The 24,461-nt window shown below is 32.4% G+C and overlaps 1 protein-coding gene across 2 annotated transcripts in view; it reads left to right on the top strand.

The window, feature by feature from the left end:
- Positions 1-24,461, top strand: part of LOC118194223 (SURP and G-patch domain-containing protein 1-like) — a 118,165-nt gene that overhangs the window by 5,257 nt on the left and 88,447 nt on the right. For both annotated transcript variants that reach the window (XM_085823861.1, XM_085823860.1), the window contains exons 3-4: positions 3,266-3,341; positions 11,649-11,713. In XM_085823861.1, the coding sequence (XP_085679987.1) occupies positions 3,266-3,341; positions 11,649-11,713 (141 nt within the window). The remainder of the gene's footprint in view (positions 1-3,265; positions 3,342-11,648; positions 11,714-24,461) is intronic.

Here is a 24,461-nt window from a genome sequence, read left to right as displayed (position 1 = left end):
CAATTGAAATAGCTTTAAAATTTGTTTCTTCTAGTAAGCCAGCTGATTTCTTTTAGAATAGTATTAAAAAAATGTATTTGCTTTTTATTCAAGTAAATTACATTATCTCTAAGCCTTAGAGGTCAAATGCCAAATATCCACATAAGCAAGTATATTTTAGTTTTTGTGAGTACTTGAATTTCTCTAAAGAAAATTGGGTAGTTTTCCGTTTTGCCACCGCAGATCTCGCCAAGCGCACTTTATTGCCGACAACACACAGTATAAAGTGTTAACAAATGTTAATTTAAAGAATTTTTTTATTTTGAAGGCATAAACATTTTAATATTGTTTAAAATTTTGTAAAAAGACATTAATTTAAGAATTTACACTGCTTTCATGGTACAACATCCTCATTCGCCGGTTTATATTACGTGACCCCAAGTGATCTCATCTCACGTAAACTACACTACAAAAATCTAATTCTCTCAGTAATTATCTACATTAATTTCAAGTTAAATCTTAATTTGGAATAAAAGTCTAAATGCAGAAATTATTCAATTCGTACTAATAGCTTACTAAAAAATTATGTAAAACCACAGTGCTCTACTTCGCTAGTGCATTCTCATTAGAATTGATGAATTTAACCCTTGACATTGCCTTTTCTATATTTTCATCTTCGAGTGAACGGTGTGATTGCATCCTAATTGACTTCATTACCGCAAATGGCCTTAGGGCATAAAATTGAACTATGTGATAAAAATTCTATGCCAATATTGAAAGAAACAATCAATCTGATAAGAAGTGGCTGCGACTTGTTTTAAAAATAAGGTGTAAAAGGATCCTCGTTGGATTCTTATATTATCCAGCGAGGATATTCCATTTGGCATCGGTTGTACCATTTTTGGCGACTTTATTGCCTGTGCTGAAAAAATGGAAAAGTACCAAAAATTGTATTTTTAGAAACAGTTTATACTTTTGTTTGAGCTTGCAGATGTTCTTGTTTGGAGATATGTGTCCTCGTGCGTTCAGAAGACTTCTCACATATGGATTTTCTGCATTTAGAAAATATTTACTAAGAAATGAATGCTTTTCTTTTCTGAATATTAACTTCGATAATGCACTTTAACATGTTGACTGCCCAAAACGAGATAACTCGTATTAGCGCTCTTCTTCAGGGCGCTTAATACGAGTTGTCTCGTAGTTTCTTGACTGGCCACTTTTGTGCGCATGTTTTAGCTGTACCAAAGTGACAGGTCAAAGCATGTCTGAATGGATCAACTCGTAGTGGGCTTCTGCGAAGAGCTTTGTCTAGCAGAAGCCGGTATTACCCTTTTTTCTACAAGAAAAAAAAAGGGGGGGACCAAAATCCTGTTAACTTTTTAATGATTGTTGCGAATCATAATTAGACTTTTTAATAATAAAATATGATTAAATTGATTTGGCTTCTCGGACCTAGATCCAAAAAGTGCTGCGGCAGACAACGTGTTAAATTCTACAATACAATGCAACCTTTTCTTATATTGCCAACAATGTTACTGAGGTTATCTCTAGCATTATCTGACAGCTGACGTTTACATGAAGAGACATAACTGTGAACTCCGACTTATCTCTGCTAGTCTGCAGTGCCTGCACCAGTCTGTCTATTCCTTCATATATAAGTAATGATGAAATGGAATTTCCTTATTTTTGTATTGTTATCGTTTAATAATTTATGTATCTATTTAAAAAAACTAATACTGTAATTATATTTTCTTAAAATGTTAGGCGTATGTTACCGATTCTGATGGGGAATATATGTTTTATTAAATTCGTGTCTTACCTATTTTTTCTTTCTTAAAACCTGCTTTAGAAAATGATATTATTTATGGAATGACCTGTGGAAGAGCATTTCGTTTTGAAATGTCAAAAGGAGATGTTAGAATCCCCCCACATGAAAAATGTAAAAAACGAGACAGTAACATATATTAGCAAACATTATAATTATAAAAACTATTGCTTTTCTACAAATAATTTTGAGCTTAGTTTTCTAGTTAACTTATTGCGTTTAAGGTACTGCAATCTATCAGAGCTTTGAGAAGTTTTTCAGTACTTATGTATTACCGCAGCCACCTTATTAGTAATCACCAGAGTTGTAAAATGCATCAAATTCTGGCAGTCTCACTCATCACAACTCCTCTGACAATTCTTTAGTTTAACAACCAGCTTCACTATTTTCATATGTGTTCTTTCATTGTAATCCAAAGATTTTTTTAGACAAATCGTGGTATTTTTTGTCTTAAGTTGAAATTTAAAATATGTGCTTGAGGGATTTGCTTACATTGGAAAGAACTGCTATAAAATTTCTGCAGGGTTATAGCATTTTGCTGTGAAATCAATAAAAGAGAACTGTTCTTTTGAGTCTTAAAAGTTATTTCCATAAAATTTCCACCAATACAAAAGAAAAAAAAAAGCTTGTTTGTAAATATGCTTATTGATTGTGTCTTAGATAAATACCTAGTTAAAATGTAAAATGTGTCTATAATAATATGTTTGTATGTGTTAAATGTAAGTTTATGACTATGTACCCTTAGATTGCCAATAGGTGGCAGTAGTGTTTGTAAAAAGAAACTGTGATGTCATAGTTATGTATATGTATCAGTTCGTCTTTGGTGTTCGTCAATAAACGTTGTGTGAAATAAAGCTCTCTCTTTATTACTTTAGATTCAATCCAGTCTGATTTATTAAAGACTTACATATATTTTGTTTAGTATGTAATAAATACATTTTACAGCTATAAGTCATCATTATTTTTCTTCTGTAAAATTGCCAAACTGCACCAGGATGGTTGTGCTAATGCGTAATTACTAGTTTTCTTTGGTGTAAAATTTTAAAAATTAGACTATCAAGTAAAATTAGCCATAAAGCTTAATTCATTCAAAATTTTTATATAGTATATTTTAGTTCAAAAGCATATTATAACTAATTAAATAATTTAAATTTTGCATTATGAGATTGAAAATGATTTGTGGAAATGTTGAATTTACCTCTAAAAACCTATATTACTCCTCCTTCCCTCAAATGGAATAAAATCACTTTCTTTTTTTCATCATACTTATAAATCTGGAGAATCCCTTTGAGTAGATCATTCATCTACTATCCTTCCTGTTTTTCATATTTCAAGGATGACAGCTGTAATATTGTATTAGAGAAATATTGTATTTTTCAAAGCATTTTGCATGCTATAAATAATATTTTGATAAATAAATTACATGTGTTAATTATACTGAATATCTGTTCTTTTTCTCAGCCTCAGCATCTGATGCATCAGTGCAGTCAACATCTTCTAAAGGTGGAATTGTGATGAAAATTCAGCCCCCTGTAAGGTAATTATTTCAGTTACTATTATAAAAGGCTGTATTTGTAGTTAGTTAAGTATGTATTTAGGAGGTTTGCCTATAGTCATTGTTAAAAAAGATTCTCTTTTTAACTGAAAATGAGTAAACAGTTAAAAAATTTTTGTTTGAAGTTTTCTAAAAATTTAATTTTGGTAATTAATAAGTTTTGAATTATAAAATGTCAATTTTTCCTGTATAAAAATGGTTGAAAAAACTAGAAAAAATTTTGTTTATATATTAGTAGTGAATTTGAAAAATCCTGGAAAGTGAGGGAACTAAAAATATAAATGTGTCCAAGAAGTCAGGTAAATAAAAAAAAAAGGGGGGATAGGTAAGGCTTCTCAAATAAAAAAAGTGCTAATGTTTTAAATAGCAACCAATAAACAAAATTTACTCCTCTGAGAAAAAGTGAATAAGTATTTTCATCTTTGTTCCTGCAGGAATTATTTTACCCACTTTTTAGTTGACATAATTTTATCTTTCTTTATCTGTGACTGAGCTTTGGTCACATTTCTGTTCAGAAATACAAATATTCTGTCAACCCTTTTGTTAAAAGTGACATTCCAAAATGATGTGATTTAGAAGTCACTACATTTTGTGATTGTATGCCATAATAAAGAATTCATATCAGTTAAACATTTCCCCCAAATTTAATTTTCATCTTAATTCTTAACTTTTATTTTAAAATGCTGAAAGAGTAATATTTAATATGAATCATATATGGTTATAAATTTCATTTCCAAATTAAGTTTTTGGCATTTCTCAATTACCATGGCTCTTGAGTTAATATTGCGAAAAGTTGATCTAATTCTAAATGAAGCTAAATACTTCAACGATCTACAAAAATAATCATTTTGTGTAAAAAGGAACCTGGATTGCATCAATGGTTCACTACTAACTATGTCGCAAACTGAAAAACTAACATTCTTTCTCATAAGTGAAGCACCCTCTAATGGTGATACATAAATCATTTGGGGGATTTTTCCACACTCCCCACCTGATAATTTTTGCAAAAATTATCACTATTTCAGCATACAAATAATAAAAATATAAGAAAGCAACTTACATATCAAGTACATTCAACTGATGTAAATATAAACTGCAAAAGGAAATTCTATAAAATAAACAAATATAGTTAACTGCATCAATTCAAATGTTAATACGTAAATATTAATTCGAATTACAAACAGTAAATTATTGGTAATAACTAAACTAATTATCTAAAATTAATGTTAGTGAACATGAAATATAAGAAATAAAATTAAAAGGTTACAAAATTAGTTCATTTTCAGTCTGATAGTTCAAGGGGTATATCAATTGCACAGGTCTCTTAAAGTCCCCTTTTTTAGTTTTTACCACAGATGATCGTACAAGACCATCACGTCCTTTAAAGACTTGAATTACTCGACCTAAATCCCAGAGAAATTGGGATTTAGTTCGGGAATTCCAGAGGGGAATCCCAGAGGGGAGATTTAGTTGTTCCTTCAAGTAAAACTATATCACCAATTTCAAGATTTTTCTTGCTTCTGGTGTACCGAAAAAGTGAGCATTTCTTAACTCAAGAAGATACTGATATTTCCATTTTTTCCAGAACTGTTTTATAAGTGTTGTCTGATATTCTTTTCATTTTATTAGACTCTTTCTTATTGGAGAGTTATTCAGGATCTCAGCAACGTTGTATGGATATTCATCCTTATGTCCAATCAATAGAAAATCAGCCGGTGCAAGTGGTTCAGGTTCATGTAAATCGTTGTAAACGTAGGTCAAAGGACGTCTATTCACAATATTTTTGACCTCTGTCAACACAGTCATAAATTCTTCAAAATTCAGTTGAGCTCTGCATAATATCTTTTTCAACAGTTCTTTTATGGTTTTCATAAAACGTTCATGAAAAGCTCCCCACCATGGAGCAAGCTCGACGATAAATTTCCAAGTCAAGCCTTCATTTGCTAGAAAATTTTGAAAGTCTGTACCTTTAATTATGCTGTAAAAATACTGTAAATCTTTGGCAGCATATTTGAAAGTTTTCGCGTTGTCTGAATAAAAGGTGAGACAGTTTCCTCTTCTCGAAATGAAACGTCTGAGAGCCAAAATGAATTTGTTTGCAGACGTATTGGAAATGAGCTCTAGATGTAACGCTCGTGTAACAGCGCACGTAAACAATATGATGTATGATTTCTGAATGTCGGTTCCAGCTGTGAAAACCACGTCTGTAACATATAAAGGTGGAGTTTCAACAATTTGATCTTTAGGTAACTGAGCTGTCATTTGTTTCGCTGGTTTTACTGTGTATTTCCGACAAATTAAACAGTTTCCTAAGACTTTCTTTACCAGCTGACGGCCTTTAGGAATCCAAAATTTCTGTCGTAGTTTGGCTAAAGTTGCTGCAACTCCCGCATGCAGAACGTTATTATGTTCCCTTTTTACAATTAATTCAGTAAATTTGGAATCTTTAGGAAGAAGAACTGGATGCTTCTCGTCAACTGTATAATCGGTTTCTTCTAATCTTCCCTTAATTCGAAGAATTTTATTTTCATCAAGAAACGGTGCCAAGCTGAATATATTAGAACTTAAAGAAATTGGCTTGTTAGATTGAAGAGCCTTAATTTCAGGTGTCAAGAAATCCATCTGGGCTTTATGAATACAAAAAATTTCAGTGTCCTGAATTTCAGAAGCACTTAATGTTCCACTATTAGCAGGTAGTTTTCTTGCCTTAGCCTTGTATAATCCATGCCATAATTCTGAAATATTTCATAACATTACTGAATTTTATTATATCCAATAGTTGATTATCTCTTTTCACAACAATGTCATAAACAGATATCTTACTACGGAGTTCTAGTTGTTTATTGTTTCCCACGTCAAACTTCAGTTGAACTGGCCAGTCTATATGTTTGTTTTGTAACCATTCTGGTCCAAAGCACCAAAGTGAACAATTTCTTAAATTAGAGACAGCAGTTCCTCGTGATATGAGGTCGCAGCGGTTATCTTTCCCACGGCAATAATGCCATTTATTGCTTTCAGTTAGTTTCTGAATTTCATAAACTCTTTTTTTTTTTTTTTTATGAAAGATTTAAATTTTTGAGGAGATCCATGAATCCAAAAATACGTTATTTGAGAATCAGTCCAATGGAAGGAGATTATTTTCATTTCATTCATCAACCTAAATTGCATCGATGGTACTTACGTATTTTAAACATTTTGCAATCTTATCACTCAATCTAGCGGATAAAAGCGCATCCAAAAATTCCAATCTAGAAAGTGTAAGTAATTTCAGAGGTGCAACTCTACTCTTGGAAGCAACAAAAACTGTTTGAAAAGTTCCACTGTTCAAAACTATTCTTAGATATACCACGCATCCATAAGCTTCCAAACTAGCATCAGAAAAGCTATGGAGTTCTATTTGTTTCACATCTGCATCAAATATTCCTTCTAAATAGTAGCAGGGAATTCTGAGGTGGTTCAGTTCTTCAATTTCTTCGTACCAGGCTTTCCATTTACAGCTAAGATCAAGTGGCAGCATTGTCCCAATCAATTTTGGCAGACCAGATTTCCTGAATCAGACACTTTATTCTTATAGTGAAAGGGCCATAAAATCCGACAGGATCAAAAATACGGCCTGCTGTTTGCAATAGAAAACGTTCTGAGTTGATTGACGAGGAAATGAAATTTGTCAAGTGTCAAAATAAAAATTATTATCTGTATATCAGTTAATTCCTAACACTTTGATAGGGACAACTTCAGGAAATTCTTGTATTGAAAATTCTTTGTAACGACAAATATCATTCAGTTCTTTTGAATTAATATGCCACTTACACAGTGACATGCTAGCTTTGTTGAAAATGTTCACAATTTCTAACCTTGTTTTCAGGGCTTGTTCTAAATTTTGTTGACCACCAATAATATCATCAAGATACAAACAATTGTTTAAGAGTTCCACTGCTTCAAGACATATTTCTGAAGGTGATGTTTAATAGTAGCAGCTAGGAGAAAGGGACTAGATTTTACTCCAAAGAAAACTCTTGTAAATCTAAAGGTTTTCAAACTTTCATTGTTATCATCAGGATCATCTTTCCAAAAGAATTATGTAACGTCCCCGTCTTCTTCATTTAACTCCATCTGTAAGAATGCTTGTGTAATGTCCACTGTAAAAGCTATCGAATTTTGTCTAAATTTTATCAATAAATCAAAAATATCAGGATATAGGTTCGGACCAGTATATAAACAGTCATTTAAAGAGAGTGCATATGGGCTGAAGCATCATAAAATATTCTTAGTTTGCTTGTTGCTCTATCATTTCTGATGACTGCTCTATGAGGTAAATAAAATAGGGTTTTATCATTTTGATTGTCTTTCTGAACTGGTTCAATAATGTGTTTTAACTTGTAATCCTTTAAAACCTCTGTGTATTGAACAAATAAAGAGTTATCAATTTTAAATTTGTTACTCAGTTTCTTAAATCTTTCAAGTGGTATATCTCTATTATCTTCCATTAAATGTTTTGAATTCGGTTTCCAAGGTAATTTTACTTGGTATCTTCCATTCTTATACTTGATATCAGATTCGAAAGTTTTCATAATTTCTAAATCAACAGTTTTGTCGTTTTGAGTATCACTTTCCAAACCTAAGTTTTCTAGCTTCCAAAACTGTTGTAACTGATCTGATATCAAGTTTTCATTTATTATTATTTTCATAATTAATAATTCACTATGCTCATTATTTACTTTACCCTGCAAACACCACCCAAATAAAGATTCTATGGCTACTACATTATTTGAAATTCTTTTAATTTTACCAGTAATTATAGAATAGTAGAAATCAACCCCTATGAGAATATGAATTTTGTCACTTTTTCTACAACGATCTGCTAATTGTAAATTTTGTAAAATTTTATTTTTCTTAGCAAAGTTCAAATCTGGAGGGGAGATAACAGTATTAGATATATTTTCGGTTTCAAGAAGCTCAATATATATATTAAGATTAGGATCTCTAACATTTTCTAGTTTTGCTCTTAACAACATTAAAGGTTTTTTCTAATGCAGTTTTATTTCTAAAAGAATAAACAGAAAGTGATTCTTTTCTAACAACCGGAAGTTGCATTTTACTAGATATATCTTTAGTTATGAAAATGTCATTGAGCCATTATCAAAAAGAATTCTGACATTTTCAGATTTATCATTATTTCAAATCAATGCAGAAGCTGTTTGTAATAATATTTTATTAGATCTATTTTCATCAGAATTATATGACCAAACAGCGGAAATAACGCTCGAATCCGATGTTTTCTTTTCAGGTTTTTCATTATCTTTTTTCTGGTCAAATGAATAACAAATGGCTTTCAAGTGTTTATTAAAGCAGAAGGCACCGTTTATTTTTTGTTTACATTTTTGGATCCGGTGAAATCGACCCAGGCAAAGAAAACACTGTGCTTCCCGTTTCAAAATCTCTTTTTTTTTTTTTTTTTCCCTACACTTAAAATGTCGCAATTCGCAGATTTATGATTTGTGTTCCCGCAGAACAGACACTGCGATTCGGCTGACGCCGAACTCAACTGTAGACGGCTTGCTCGTTATGGCTCGAGAATGTTTAGGTTTGAAGGGCAGATGCTTTTCCAATCGCGAATATTTCTCTCTAGAGTTATAATTAACGGAAGCAGCACGTTCTCTACTGAATACTTCGTTCTTCAAAAAGGCCAACAGACCTTTTAAATCCCAATTTTCGTCTTTAATTTTTCAGCTATAATCAAGAACGAATTCATTAGGAAGTAATTTCAAAATTAAAGGCGTTAACAGATTTCCGTAGGTATCAGAGTCTATTTTTAATGCTTCAAGATTTCTTATCTGTACTTCGGCGTGATCGAGAAGTTCTCTTAATCTGTTTATATCATTAGGATTTTTAACAGGTGAAGTACTTAAGAGTTGTCCTAAATGCTAATTATTTAAGATGTTCGTTTGACCAAATCTGGAACATAAAAGTTCAAGTGCAGCTTCGTAATTATTTTCAATGAGAGCGAAACCAGAAATAGCTTTGGCGGCTGAGCCACCAAGAAAGCTTTTCAAGCAAATTAATTTTTCTATTTTTGATAAATTTGGATTTTTATCAATTGCATTTTCGAACTGACCTATAAATTCTAACCAATCCGAAGGATCACCATAAAATTTAGAGATGGTTAATTTTGGAAGACGAGTGAATTTGTTACTTTCGTTTTGAGATTCTGTAATGGTTTCATTAGAAATGTCCCTACTTGTATTGTCCGAATTTTCTAGCTTATTCAATTCTTTTAACTTTTTCTTTCCTTTAAACTGCCACACTTGAATTTTCTCTTCATATTCCAAAACGGATGAGATTTCAAGTTCAAATTCATCCGCTTCGACTTTTAATTCTCATTCTATTTGAGCGTCTAAATTGCTCAAGGATTTTGATTTTTCGTTTAACTGGTCTAAAATTTCTTCTAGTACATTTACATTTATTCTACTGTCATCTTTACTCAGTTCATTTTCAATTTTCTTTAATATCTTGGACACTACGGTCCTCAATACCTTTCGTTTTGATTTCAGTTTGGCAATAAGATCTTCCATATTATATCAAAATAGAAAATACAGGCTTACCTTGGCTGTCTTCACGTAAAATGCTATCCGAAATTAAAAAACACAAACTTCTAAATTGGCGAAAGGTTCCCGGTCGTTGTGCACCATATTGCAAAAGGTTGATCTAATTCTAAATGAAGCTACATACTTCAACAATCTACAAAAATAATCATTTTATTTACAAAGCAACCTGGATTGCATCGATGGTTCACTACTAAATACGTTGCTAACTGAAAAACTAACATTCTTTCTCAGAAGTGAAGCGCCTTGTAACGCCGATACATAAATCATTTGGAGGATTTTCCCACAGTTAATAATCACCAAAATGGCAGTAAGATGCCTGATGCTAAAATGCAGTAAAATGTCTGAATGTGGCTAGCTCTTATTTACTTCAAGTTTTAAGTCATAATGGCATCTCTGCAGCGGGCTCTTCTTTTCTGTTGAATTGATATTATTTTATGTGAGCTTTTAAGTTAAATTTAAGAATTTGTCACTTATTTTTTTGGCTCCCATTATTTAAACACTGCCATGAATGATATTAAATTGCTACTGGCAGTTCTAATGGAGATTGTTTAGTTCACATGTCAGGAGAAGAGCTCTAAATTGACATATTTTCTTTCTAAAAAATATGTTAACCATTTTTGATTTACTAACAATCAATAAATATAAGAGTTGTAAGTAGGCCATATATTAACATATTTCTTTTATCCAAAAAAGATTGTTAACAATTTTTGTTTTTCCAATGACTGAAGAACATGCTATATCATTCTTCTGTGTCATTCATATTTAAAAGGCAATTAATTTTTCCCCAACCTAATGTAAAAACCTGTAGTCATTTTAAAGAATAGCAGTGCTCTGAAAATTACATAAAATAACAACAATATAACAAAACAAAATGCACAAAAAATATCCATAACGACATGCTGAAAATTACATAAAATTAGCATCCATAATGAAACACCTGAAATTATACATAATAGCAACAAATTAACTATTTTTTTCCCTTCTACTCATGTGGACAAAACAACAACAAAAAGTTGAGAACTGTAGAATTCTTGGCATAGTAGATTTGGTGTTGCTCTTCATGTGTGCATCGACCTGTTTTAACATGGAAAAACATCAGAGGAATTGCACAAATTAACTTCATGGAGTACATATTCCTACACTTTCTAGTACTAGGCAGAGTGTCAAATTTCTCAAAAAAAAAAAAAAAAAAAGCAACACTCTGTTTTATTTGAAGGCAAACTTCACAGTGTCATTATGATTCATTACAAAATAAATCCACATAGTAATCACCACAAGCAGAAATCACAAATGTAACCTTTAAATTTCAAAATCGCATACAAGCTTTAGTGGGTTGTCACATAAATACATTTCATAAAATTCTGGGCTGCCTACTTTGGCAATATAGTGCTTTGCCTGACGTTTCTTATCAAAGTTGAGTGGATAATCTGAGAGCATCATAAAAATTTGTTGGTAGCCAAAAAAAAAAAAAAAAAAAGTGTTGTGTGCTAAATGGAAAAGTATGAAATTATTCATAAGTTTCCATAATGGTAATTGTAGGTAGTTTTGACTTTGATGATAGTTGTAAATGGTAGTTTGTTTGTTTAAATAGGAATGTGAAATGGGATTTGTAACTATATGTATATATATATAGGTATTTCAGTATTTTATACATATCTGTATTGATAAAAGCCTGTTTTTGTAGCAAAACTCTTCAACCTACACCTGCTCAAGCAAAACTGGCCGTTGAAGATGAGGATAAATCAAATGGTGAATAAACATCTTCATTCTTTCTTAATTTTTTTATCATACCATTTCTTGATTTTTAGTCTCATTTTTAAAAACTATTTATTATAAAAAAATATTAAAAGTTGATAAAAATTATATATTTGGTACACTTTGGTTAATGCAGTGCATGTTGTAATAGTGTGCCAAGATGTCAGATTTAGTAAACTGTTGATTTTACATCTCAAGTAACAATGCAAAGCATTATTTCGCAACTGTCTTAAACAAGATTAATGTACAATATTCTAATAATTTTCCTTTTGAGATTTTTGTTTGTTGTTTAGTTAAAGCTCTGGTTTTTTGGGAGAAATCCCATTCTTTTCGTGTAGCTGCACATATCGTTAGAGTTGCCATTCCTATCTCTAATCAGATTTTGTAGCAATATTTATATTTGGCATCACGTAGTCCCCTATTAACCTAGAAGTGCAATTATTTGTAATTATGTAGAAATTATTGTAAAACATTTTTTTAAATAGCATTTATCTTCAATTAAGGGTGGGGAAAATAATTCACACTTCAATTATCCAGATTCTGCAGACATTTGGAATCTAATTATTTGAATTACTTTTTCTTTCTAAAACAAGTAAAATTAAGCTTGTTAAAATGTTTCTAATTGCTTTGCTGATATAAGGGGAAAAAGTAATTCAGTGCATTACCTTCATTTACCGCTTCTCAGCGCAATAAATTTCAGAAAACTATCCAAAAATTATCAATTTTTTATCGCAGACAGGAAATTGCATTTTGCATATATATGAAAAATCATTCATATATAAAAAATAAAGTATATATAAAAATTACAATTACCTGTATAATGTTGGCTTTTTGCACACACATTAGTAAGAGTAGTAAGCTTATTTTACATAAAATACTCCTGTAATGTCGTCTTTTTACAGCCCATTGGATAAATAGCCGGCCTACGGACTCAGACATCGGGAAATCCCAGATGACTTTCATGAAACGAATCTTCAAATATTCTCAGAAAAATAGTTTTAGTGTCAGATAAACACTTAAAAATAATCACTATAATTAACTGTAATATACTATATAATATAATAAATACTATGTTTTTAAGTGTTTTATTTATAGTTTACAATAAAGAAAACACTAAAAAATACTTATTAAATATTTCAAGACTCATTTTCTATACATGTCATGGTTACAAGTAAGAATAATGACACATGTGTAGTATCACAAGAGAAGCACATTAAAATATGTTTCATCACATATATGTACGTGTTTGTAACAGAATTTGTTTTGCCAAAAGAAACGCTTCACAGTTCTGGAACTTTCCACAAAAGTACTCTTACAGCTCTTCGCAATATCACAGAGTAAAATCAATAATTACACTTTAAACTACTAAGAATGTTAAATACAATGCAGTGCAAAACATATCTAAAGAGCAAAGCTCAATACTTCAAACTCTTGCTGAAGTAAACAACTTAGAGCAAATGCTATCTACAGTCTTATATAGTTTTCACCAGGCCAGCCAAGAAATTTCCGATACCTTCCATTTCTCAAAATTACTGGAAGGCATATATGTTTAAAGTTACTGGCTGAATACAATTACACATAAGCATCAACTACAGTTATTCAATTGCAATACCCATTATAGTTATACAGAGACTGGGCCAAAATGTCACCAAATTTGGTGAAAAATTAGTTGCCAAAACTGTTGCCGGCTTGGCAGTATCTCGACAATTTAACATTTTAGCCATTTACTTAATATTAAATAGACTTGCCCCTTGTAATCTTATTTTATTGGCAGAGCTTCCTCTCTTTCAAGCATAACATGTTATGTTATACAAAAAATACTACAATTTCACTAAAATTATTTAGATTTATACAAAATTCATTACAATATATATGTATTGTTTAATTGGTTCAATTAATGTTTGTGGCTGCCACGGAGCAGTCTGTTGATTTAATATGTCTCACTGTGTCTGGGGCTTCTTAGTATTTTGGTGTAAATTTGTTTATGGCAGCATCCATGGGTCAAATCAGAAGTATGATACAAGATAATCTCATTGGTCTTGAAGGATAGACAAAGACAGAACATGTGTCCATGTCATGAGAGCAAACTACTTTATCTCTTCACTCGTGCAGATAGTAATTAAAAATACTACATACTTTATATTTTATATTTATGACTCATCTAGAAATTTTAGTTGTAACATAATATTGCATTTGAATATGGCCTATTTTAAAGCAAGGAACAGTACAGGAATGATAATATTTGAGCATATATTAAAGCATTCAAATTACAATGATACAACTTAAAAGCTTTTTTATATGCTTTTAATAATATAATTATGAAAGTTTATTAATGTGAAACACTTTAATGTGTAATAAAACTTTATTTAGTGAAACACTTAGCAAATGCAACAGAATGTATCTGTAAGAAAACAGATATTTCATGATGAATTCAACAACAAAAGAAAAAGACCTTCAAACTTGTTCTGATAGTCAGCTGATGCCATCTACAAACAGGAAAAGTAAACTAAAATAAATATAGGCTAGCCAATAACTAATAAAACTTTGGAAATGAGATGTCTGTGCCACATATGCCACAAAAAAGGATTGCCTGTATGATGTACAAACAAAACTGTTAAACAATTAAGAAGCTATTAAATTAATTTAAATGGATATATTTAGCAAGCAGGCTAGTCTGTTTGGCAAATGTGCTGCTAGTCGGTATGAATGGAAAAAGAACTGCACGTTATTCATAAGCTTATCGTTCTTTGTGTATACCATTAGTAGGCACTTTGCGAAGCAAAATTCCCCTCTTCTAAAGAAAGACTAAACAAACATGAATGATGTATGTCATTTCTTTCTTCAAGCACATTTTTATCAGTATTCCACGTAACTTCAGTTAGTTACTGAACATTAAGGTTGGAAGTTAGCATTCGCATTTTTAAAATTTTATGTAAAAACGAAATGATTTGTATGTGTTTAAACAAATTTTATTCCCCCACTGCAGAAAATGTTAGCCCAATTATTCAGACTTTTTTTTAATATCTGTAAAGTCTGTACTTCCAGTTAGTCTGGATTTTTGGAGCATTACCTTGGGAAATGTTATGTCATGATATTCCCAATGTGGAGAAAGGCAACGACCATAGTTGATAACACACATTTATTACTATTTACAAACATAGATTACATTAGGATTACAATTAATGAAATAATATACGAGCGATCGAGCAACGTCTGCTCCGCTCACCAACTAATCCTTATCTTCTCCTGAAGGCGGGAAACACCTGCTGACGCAATGCATACATCACACAGTAGGGGATTAGGGAATATCATGACATAACATTTCCAACATTACTGCATTGAATGTTAATATTTTTGTCCATTATTTGATTTCTAGCATGACATTGCCTACATTGCATGTTATTACAATTAAGTTCTTGGATATTATCTGCTGCCTCTTGATACACCACCAACAATATGTTGGTGTCTTTTGGGAAGAAGTATGTTTTCGATATTAACAGATCAATGAAACAAGTTCGTTTCTGGTGTGTATTTGAATTTAATGAATATTTTCTCATTCGTATAAAGCTAATTTAAATTTTAAATTATGAAAATTTAATTGTATGGATATTATATTTGAAACTTTGTGTTCTTTGAAGAACCTTGAGAGTTATGCATAGTGGTGGGTGTAGAAATGAGGTTCTATGTTACAGAAGTATAAATTGCACTAAGTTGAAAATTAATATAAGATTCAATCAGTAGCAAGATTTAACAACATAGATGAACATATCGTGTCAGACTATGACACATTAATGAACTTATACGATGGATAACATATGAATGTACTAGATTGGTACAATATGATTTGATCCTGCTTAACAGTCAATTTTCATATAGGCAAGTACAGTCAAAAGTCGTTAATCCGGACTCGTCGGGACTTCGGCGATTCCGGATTATCGATTTTTCCGGATTATAGATCATCAGTTTAAATCTCGTAAGATGGCATGCAGAAATTCTAAAATTAAAAATATGAAATAAAGAACAATTATGATCTAAAGGGTATCAAAATTTACAAAAAAAAAAAAAGCTTAATATTTATTTGTTTACTTTATTAAACATTTCTTTCAATGTAAGTTGTTTAAGTTGCTTCGTTTTATGTGATAATACTTTCTCTTTAATTCTATAAACAGACATAATTTCTTCTTCAGTTACAAAGTTCCGCTGTTCAAGTCATGTTAATTGCTGTGCCGAGAATACCGACTAACTTGTCAATCGAAATTTTTTCGTTTTCACTAACCTCTCCATCACATTCTTCATGTCTTTATCCATTTTTTGCAGCAATTCCACTTTTTGTTTGTTGGACATCGAAACATACTTTCGTTTTGTAGATCCTTTGCAAGTTCCAGCATCGGAAATTCTATTTGACATAATCGAAAGTTCAAGTTTACTTTTATAAAATTGCTCTTACAGTCTGCAAAAAATAATAAGCGGGATCCAATTCGAAGATTAAGGAACAACGCAATCAGTAACATTAAATGAAATAGATTATTAGATAATTTTAGCTTACACCCTCCGTTATACATTAAACGCGCAGGCGAAAACGTATTCTGCACTTGCGCACACGCATATGCGCAGCAGTCAAGGTCTTACGCGCACGCGTAAAACGCCTGTGCGCATGTGCCAAAGCGGCGCATACACAGAAAGTTTTTAGCTTTGAGGTCCGGATTATGGATGTCCGAATTAACGACTTTTGACTGTATTTGGCGATGTAGAACGATAATCCAGAATACTTGAGTAGATTCTTATCTCCACTGCGCTGTTCCTTGTTACGACTCCATACATCAGCTTTCTGCACCACACTTAAGAGAATCACAGCTGCTGGCCATGTCGGCAACATCAGATAGGCATAGCACGGAGTTCAGACTTAGCATTATCAGAATCTGGAAGACACATTGCCCTTTCTCTCTCTCCTGTCTGTTCGTTTCTCTCCGTCGGGAGGAACCTTCTGCACATATAGTTCGCCTTTTCAGCTCAGCACAGTTGCGAATGGGAGAAATGCAAATTTCTATTTCTAACACTTTCTCTTGATGACCTGAAAAGAGAGCCAAACAAAAAAAAATGACATTCATAAGTAAAGTTCAAGTCCTAATAGATTCATGCATTTCCTATCTTTGCCAAGATTCTTCATTAAAATATCAGCTGGCATTTTTGCTGAAGTTACATACTTAATGTCAATTTCTTTATTGTCATATAACTCTCTTATGTAATGAAATCGAGTATCGATGTGTTTTGTTCAATAGTGATGAACTGGATTTTTCACTAACTTTTGTGCACTTTTGTTGTCATTGTACAACACAGTTGCTTCTATTACCTTTTCTGAAACACCTAGCGCTCTTAATAGCAAACGCATGTGCATCGCTTCTTTTGAAGCTTCAGTTAACACTATGTTTTCTGTTTCAGGGCTTGATAGTGCTACAATTCTTTGCTTGCGTGATTCCCAAGAAATCAGGCTTCCTGCTAATATAAAACTGTAGCCACTAAATGATTTCCTGTCAAGAGTATTTTTGGCCCAATCCCCGTCTACATAGAATTTAAGATTTTCATATGTTTTGTGATGCATTATCTTCACGTTAATCATAGATTTAAGGTAGTGTAGTACATGTTTTGCTTGAAGCCAGTGAAAATATTTCGGGTTATTGTTAAATTGACTAAGTCTACCAGCAGAATTTGCAGTATCACGTTGTGTAGATAAGCTAAGTAAATTAAGGATCCAATTAATGATTTATATTTAATTTTGTCTGCACTTTCATTTTCTTTGTTGACGTTTGATGAATTGCATAGTTTAATGTTGGGATCTAACAGTATTGATACAGGTGTACATTCTTGCATATCATAAAGCCAAGAGTTCTTTTATGTATTGAGTTTGGCTAATTGATACATTTTCATTATACTTGATGTTAATTCCTAAGCACTGTTTTATTTTACTCAAATCCCTCATTTGAAAGGTTTTGCTGAGAGTTTTCTTAATGTGCTTCATGGAAGATTCGCTTTTAGTCACAATGATCAAATCATCTACATAAATAGTGATTATGATACAGTCATCTGTTCTTTTTAAACATAAATGCAGTTATCTGACATTAAATTTTCGAATTTAAGTTTTAGCAAAATTTCATCAATTTCAGATTCCATATTTGTCCTGCTCGCTTAATTCCATAGATAGACTTTTTCAGCTTGCAACCTTTGAAAGTTATGAAATCTTCTGGTTGAGACATGAAGATTTCTTCACCAATTTTTCCATTCAGATAAGCTGTTTGGATGTCCATTTGATGTATTTTCAGGTCATATTCAGCAGCTAAAGCAAGCAATGTTTGTTCGGAGTTGTAGCAAGCTACAGGTGAAAAGGTTTCCATATAACCTATTCCATACTTTTGCAAGCATCCTTTGGCGACGAGTCTGGCTTTGTACCGATCGACTGTGTCATCTGCTTTTTGCTTTATTCGGAATACCCATTTGCAACCAATGGCTTTTCTATTTTCTGGTAAATTGGTTAATTCCCACATACTGTTTTTCATTAATGAATTGTATTCTTCTTGCATAGCTGCTCTCCAGTTGTCTGCATTTGGTCTGGATAAAGCTTCTTCTATAGTTTCTGGATCTGCAAAAACTTCAGAATTTACCAAATGAGCTTGTTTTTGCTGATAGATTTTTTTTTGGTCTACTTGGTTTTCCCGTTTTTAGAAACTTAGGTTTTCCTGGTCCTCTTTCCGAACTATGACCTTGAATTGTGTTTTTTTCAGCTTCTGCTTTCCATTCATTTGACATTTCTGAATTTTCTTCAGGAGGAATAAATTCTTTGTATTCCTGTTCGCCTTTAGTTGAACTTTTTGAACTTGTTTCTGATTCCGCGAGTTCAAAAAATTTGACATCATGACTCTGTATTACTTCAGAAGTTCCAGGCTTCCATAGACTACATGCTTTCTCTTCCTCAGAATATCCAACAAGAATATATTCTTCGTTTTTTGGGGAGAAATTTGTTTTTCCTGTTTGAAGTTGTTAACGCAAAATCTTTGCTTCCTGTGATCCTGAAATGAGATACTGTAGGCTTTTAGACTGTATTTCTTCCGACGTTTTTGATCTGTCTTTAGTCGGACATCTGTTTCGAATGTAGGCAGCTGTATTCACCATTTTTGCCCACAATCCTTGAGGTAATTTCGATTTGAACAGTAGATATCTGGCCATTTCAACTAGGGTATGACTTGCCTGTTCTGCGGCTCCGTACTCTTCCAGTCTATACTCCACTGAAAACTTGCATTTAATGCCCTGCTTTTCTAAGAACTGATTAAATTCTTTTGCATTATTGCTGTGGAGTACTTTCAGTTGCTTCCCTGTTTGCTTCTTAGCCTGAAATTTGTATTTTTTAAATGCTTCAAGAGCTTCAGACCATTTTTGAAAGGTGTACTTAGTAATTTTTCGCATTTTGTTGTCAGTGAATGTTATGAAGTATTTTGCACCACCTAAAGATGTAACATTCATATATAACCACATATATCGCTGTGTACAAGTTCAAGTACGTCACGGTTTACTGTGCGCTTTTTGGGGGAGAACGGTAATCTTGTCTGTTTGCATTCTGTCCAAATTTCACAAAATAGAGTTGGACTATTACTTTTTGGAATATTTAGACTATGTACCAATTTGTGAGAATGCATTCTTTTTAAGTTGGCTAGATTTAAGTGTTATCTTTCATGCCTTAATTTCAGTTTACTGTTTGAATTGTTTATGTTACCCTTCACCACATTTGAGACCTAAATTACATCTTGTAGACTTACAGCATGTAGACAATTTTGCTTCATTGCATATAAAACTATCTGTTTATTTTTATCTTTAATCCACACATGGTTATTTCTAAAGTAAACAGTACATTTATGTTGCGTTGTTGCATTAACTGAAATTAAGTTCATTTTTAGGTTGGGAACATGTAATACATCATTAAGTATTAGGCGTTGTGGACTTGAATAAGCACTTGCATAAATTTCAACTTTTCCTTTTCCTTTAACCTCTAAAAACTTATTATTTGCTAACTGAACTTCACTTTTTGTCTCAGTTATTGACGTAAATATACTTTTGTCATTGCACATGCTCGCAGTTGCTCCCGACTCAAGGTACTAATTAAGTGTTCCTAATTCTAGCATTGTATTCACAATCATGAGAGAATTTGCTTTAAGGTATTCTTGATTAGGATTTTTGTTTTGTGTTTGTCTGCATTCTGAGCTTCGTGGCCTTTTGTGTTACAATTATAACACTTAAAAGGTTTTCACCTTTTTGGACTTTTTCACGTTGCTGTGCTATTTAGTAACTAAAGCATCCTGCACTTGGCTGTTTTCTTGTGCTTTAAATTGCAACTTTTAGCTTCTTCTAGTAACTTAACTTTTAGCGTGTTTAAGTCTGGCAATTTATCACGAGATTCTATCACGATTCTAAAACTTTCAGATTCTTCGGTTAAGCTACATAATAGCAGAACTGTAAGAAATTCTTCAGGAATTTCAGATCCTATTTCTGCTAATTTATCTACAACTTCAAAGAAAGAAGTTAAGTACTTCTGCATGTTTTCATTCAGGTTCATCTTTTTCGAGTTATTTTGCTTCATGAGACTAACTTTAGTAATAAGACCTTTAGGCTGATGAATTTCGTGTAATTTCATCCATGCTTCGTACAAGGTTTGACATTTTTTAATGTGTACTACCTCAGATGATTTCATGCTCATAGCAATAATTGATAAAGCATTTTGATCTTTTGAAACCCACTTGTCAACTTCGGCTAAGTTACTTTCGGATGTTTCTGGCTTAAATAATTGTCCCCTCACGACATCTGACAGTTCTGACTGGATTAAAACCATTTTCACTTGAAAACATCATTTTTCAAAATTAGCTTCAAAATTCAAGCTGTATATTTGGGTTCATTAAATACATATAGTTTCAAAAAAAAAAAAAAAAAAAAAAAAAAAAAAAAAAAAAAAAACCAAGGAAAGAAGAGTAATTTTGGCTTACCTTGTTTTCCACCAATGTTCAACTTGCTGCTTAAGCATGTTCCTCTTTTGGACTTGGTAAACAGAGACCTGGACTGCCGAGCTTCTGGTTACGTGGCCACCTGGGCCCATAACCTATTGTATTTGAAAGTTTGTGTTCTTCGAAGAACCTTCAGAGTTATGCGTAGTGGTGGGTGTAGAACCGAGGTTTGTTACAGAAGTATAAATTGCACTAAGTTGAAAATTAAGATTGAATCAGTGACTTTAAGATTTAACAAGTTAGATGAATGTATCGTGTCAGACTATGACACATTAATGAATTTATACGATGGATAACATGTGAATGTACTAGATTGGTACAATATGATTTGATCCTGCTTAACAGTCAATTTTCATATAGGCAAGTATTTGGCGATGCAACATCAGATAGGCATAGCACGGAGTTCTGACTTAGCATTATCAGAATCTGGAAGACACATTGCCCTTTCTCTCTCTCCTGTCTGTTCGTTTCTCTCCGTCGGGAGGAACCTTCTGCACATATAGTTCGCCTTTTCAGCTCAGCACAGTTGCGAATGGGAGAAATGCAAATTTCTATTTCTAACACTTTCTCTTGATGACCTGAAAAGAGAGCCAAACAAAAAAAAAAAAAAAAAAAAAAAAAAAAACGACATTCATAAGTAAAGTTCAAGTCCTAATAGATTCATGCATTTCCTATCTTTGCCAAGATTCTTCATTAAAATATCAGCTGGCATTTTTGCTGAAGTTACATACTTAATGTCAATTTCTTTATTGTCATATAACTCTCTTATGTAATGAAATCGAGTATCGATGTGTTTTGTTCAATAGTGATGAACTGGATTTTTCACTAACTTTTGTGCACTTTTGTTGTCATTGTACAACACAGTTGCTTCTATTACCTTTTCTGAAACACCTAGCGCTCTTAATAGCAAACGCATGTGCATCGCTTCTTTTGAAGCTTCAGTTAACACTATGTTTTCTGTTTCAGGGCTTGATAGTGCTACAATTCTTTGCTTGCGTGATTCCCAAGAAATCAGGCTTCCTGCTAATATAAAACTGTAGCCACTAAATGATTTCCTGTCAAGAGTATTTTTGGCCCAATCCCCGTCTACATAGAATTTAAGATTTTCATATGTTTTGTGATGCATTATCTTCACGTTAATCATAGATTTAAGGTAGTGTAGTACATGTTTTGCTTGAAGCCAGTGAAAATATTTCGGGTTATTGTTAAATTGACTAAGTCTACCAGCAGAATTTGCAGTATCACGTCGTGTAGATAAGCTAAGTAAATTAAGGATCCAATTAATGATTTATATTTAATTTTGTCTGCACTTTCATTTTCTTTGTTGACGTTTGATGAATTGCATAGTTTAATGTTGGGATCTAACAGTATTGATACAGGTGTACATTCTTGCATATCATAAAGCCAAGAGTTCTTTTATGTATTGAGTTTGGCTAATTGATACATTTTCATTATACTTGATGTTAATTCCTAAGCACTGTTTTATTTTACTCAAATCCCTCATTTGAAAGGTTTTGCTGAGAGTTTTCTTAATGTGCTTCATGGAAGATTCGCTTTTAGTCACAATGATCAAATCATCTACATAAATAGTGATTATGATACAGTCATCTGTTCTTTTTAAACATAAATGCAGTTATCTGACATTAAATTTTCGAATTTAAGTTTTAGCAAAATTTCATCAATTTCAGATTCCATATTTGTCCTGCTCGCTTAATTCCATAGATAGACTTTTTCAGCTTGCAACCTTTGAAAGTTATGAAATCTTCTGGTTGAGACATGAAGATTTCTTCACCAATTTTTCCATTCAGATAAGCTGTTTGGATGTCCATTTGATGTATTTTCAGGTCATATTCAGCAGCTAAAGCAAGCAATGTTTGTTCGGAGTTGTAGCAAGCTACAGGTGAAAAGGTTTCCATATAACCTATTCCATACTTTTGCAAGCATCCTTTGGCGACGAGTCTGGCTTTGTACCGATCGACTGTGTCATCTGCTTTTTGCTTTATTCGGAATACCCATTTGCAACCAATGGCTTTTCTATTTTCTGGTAAATTGGTTAATTCCCACATACTGTTTTTCATTAATGAATTGTATTCTTCTTGCATAGCTGCTCTCCAGTTGTCTGCATTTGGTCTGGATAAAGCTTCTTCTATAGTTTCTGGATCTGCAAAAACTTCAGAATTTACCAAATGAGCTTGTTTTTGCTGATAGATTTTTTTTTGGTCTACTTGGTTTTCCCGTTTTTAGAAACTTAGGTTTTCCTGGTCCTCTTTCCGAACTATGACCTTGAATTGTGTTTTTTTCAGCTTCTGCTTTCCATTCATTTGACATTTCTGAATTTTCTTCAGGAGGAATAAATTCTTTGTATTCCTGTTCGCCTTTAGTTGAACTTTTTGAACTTGTTTCTGATTCCGCGAGTTCAAAAAATTTGACATCATGACTCTGTATTACTTCAGAAGTTCCAGGCTTCCATAGACTACATGCTTTCTCTTCCTCAGAATATCCAACAAGAATATATTCTTCGTTTTTTGGGGAGAAATTTGTTTTTCCTGTTTGAAGTTGTTAACGCAAAATCTTTGCTTCCTGTGATCCTGAAATGAGATACTGTAGGCTTTTAGACTGTATTTCTTCCGACGTTTTTGATCTGTCTTTAGTCGGACATCTGTTTCGAATGTAGGCAGCTGTATTCACCATTTTTGCCCACAATCCTTGAGGTAATTTCGATTTGAACAGTAGATATCTGGCCATTTCAACTAGGGTATGACTTGCCTGTTCTGCGGCTCCGTACTCTTCCAGTCTATACTCCACTGAAAACTTGCATTTAATGCCCTGCTTTTCTAAGAACTGATTAAATTCTTTTGCATTATTGCTGTGGAGTACTTTCAGTTGCTTCCCTGTTTGCTTCTTAGCCTGAAATTTGTATTTTTTAAATGCTTCAAGAGCTTCAGACCATTTTTGAAAGGTGTACTTAGTAATTTTTCGCATTTTGTTGTCAATGAATGTTATGAAGTATTTTGCACCACCTAAAGATGTAACATTCATATATAACCACATATATCGCTGTGTACAAGTTCAAGTACGTCACGGTTTACTGTGCGCTTTTTGGGGGAGAACGGTAATCTTGTCTGTTTGCATTCTGTCCAAATTTCACAAAATAGAGTTGGACTATTACTTTTTGGAATATTTAGACTATGTACCAATTTGTGAGAATGCATTCTTTTTAAGTTGGCTAGATTTAAGTGATATCTTTCATGCCTTAATTTCAGTTTACTGTTTGAATTGTTTATGTTACCCTTTGCCACATTTGAGACCTAAATTACATCTTGTAGACTTACAGCATGTAGACAATTTTGCTTCATTGCATATAAAACTATCTGTTTATTTTTATCTTTAATCCACACATGGTTATTTCTAAAGTAAACAGTACATTTATGTTGCGTTGTTGCATTAACTGAAATTAAGTTCATTTTTAGGTTGGGAACATGTAATACATCATTAAGTATTAGGCGTTGTGGACTTGAATAAGCACTTGCATAAATTTCAACTTTTCCTTTTCCTTTAACCTCTAAAAACTTATTATTTGCTAACTGAACTTCACTTTTTGTCTCAGTTATTGACGTAAATATACTTTTGTCATTGCACATGCTCGCAGTTGCTCCCGACTCAAGGTACTAATTAAGTGTTCCTAATTCTAGCATTGTATT

Source organism: Stegodyphus dumicola, chromosome 9 (genome assembly GCF_044657685.1).
Source record: "Stegodyphus dumicola isolate Sdum_Otavi_A_Nest chromosome 9, ASM4465768v1".
Taxonomy (NCBI): Eukaryota; Metazoa; Arthropoda; class Arachnida; order Araneae; family Eresidae; genus Stegodyphus; species Stegodyphus dumicola.
This window is presented reverse-complemented; position numbering and strand designations above follow the sequence as displayed.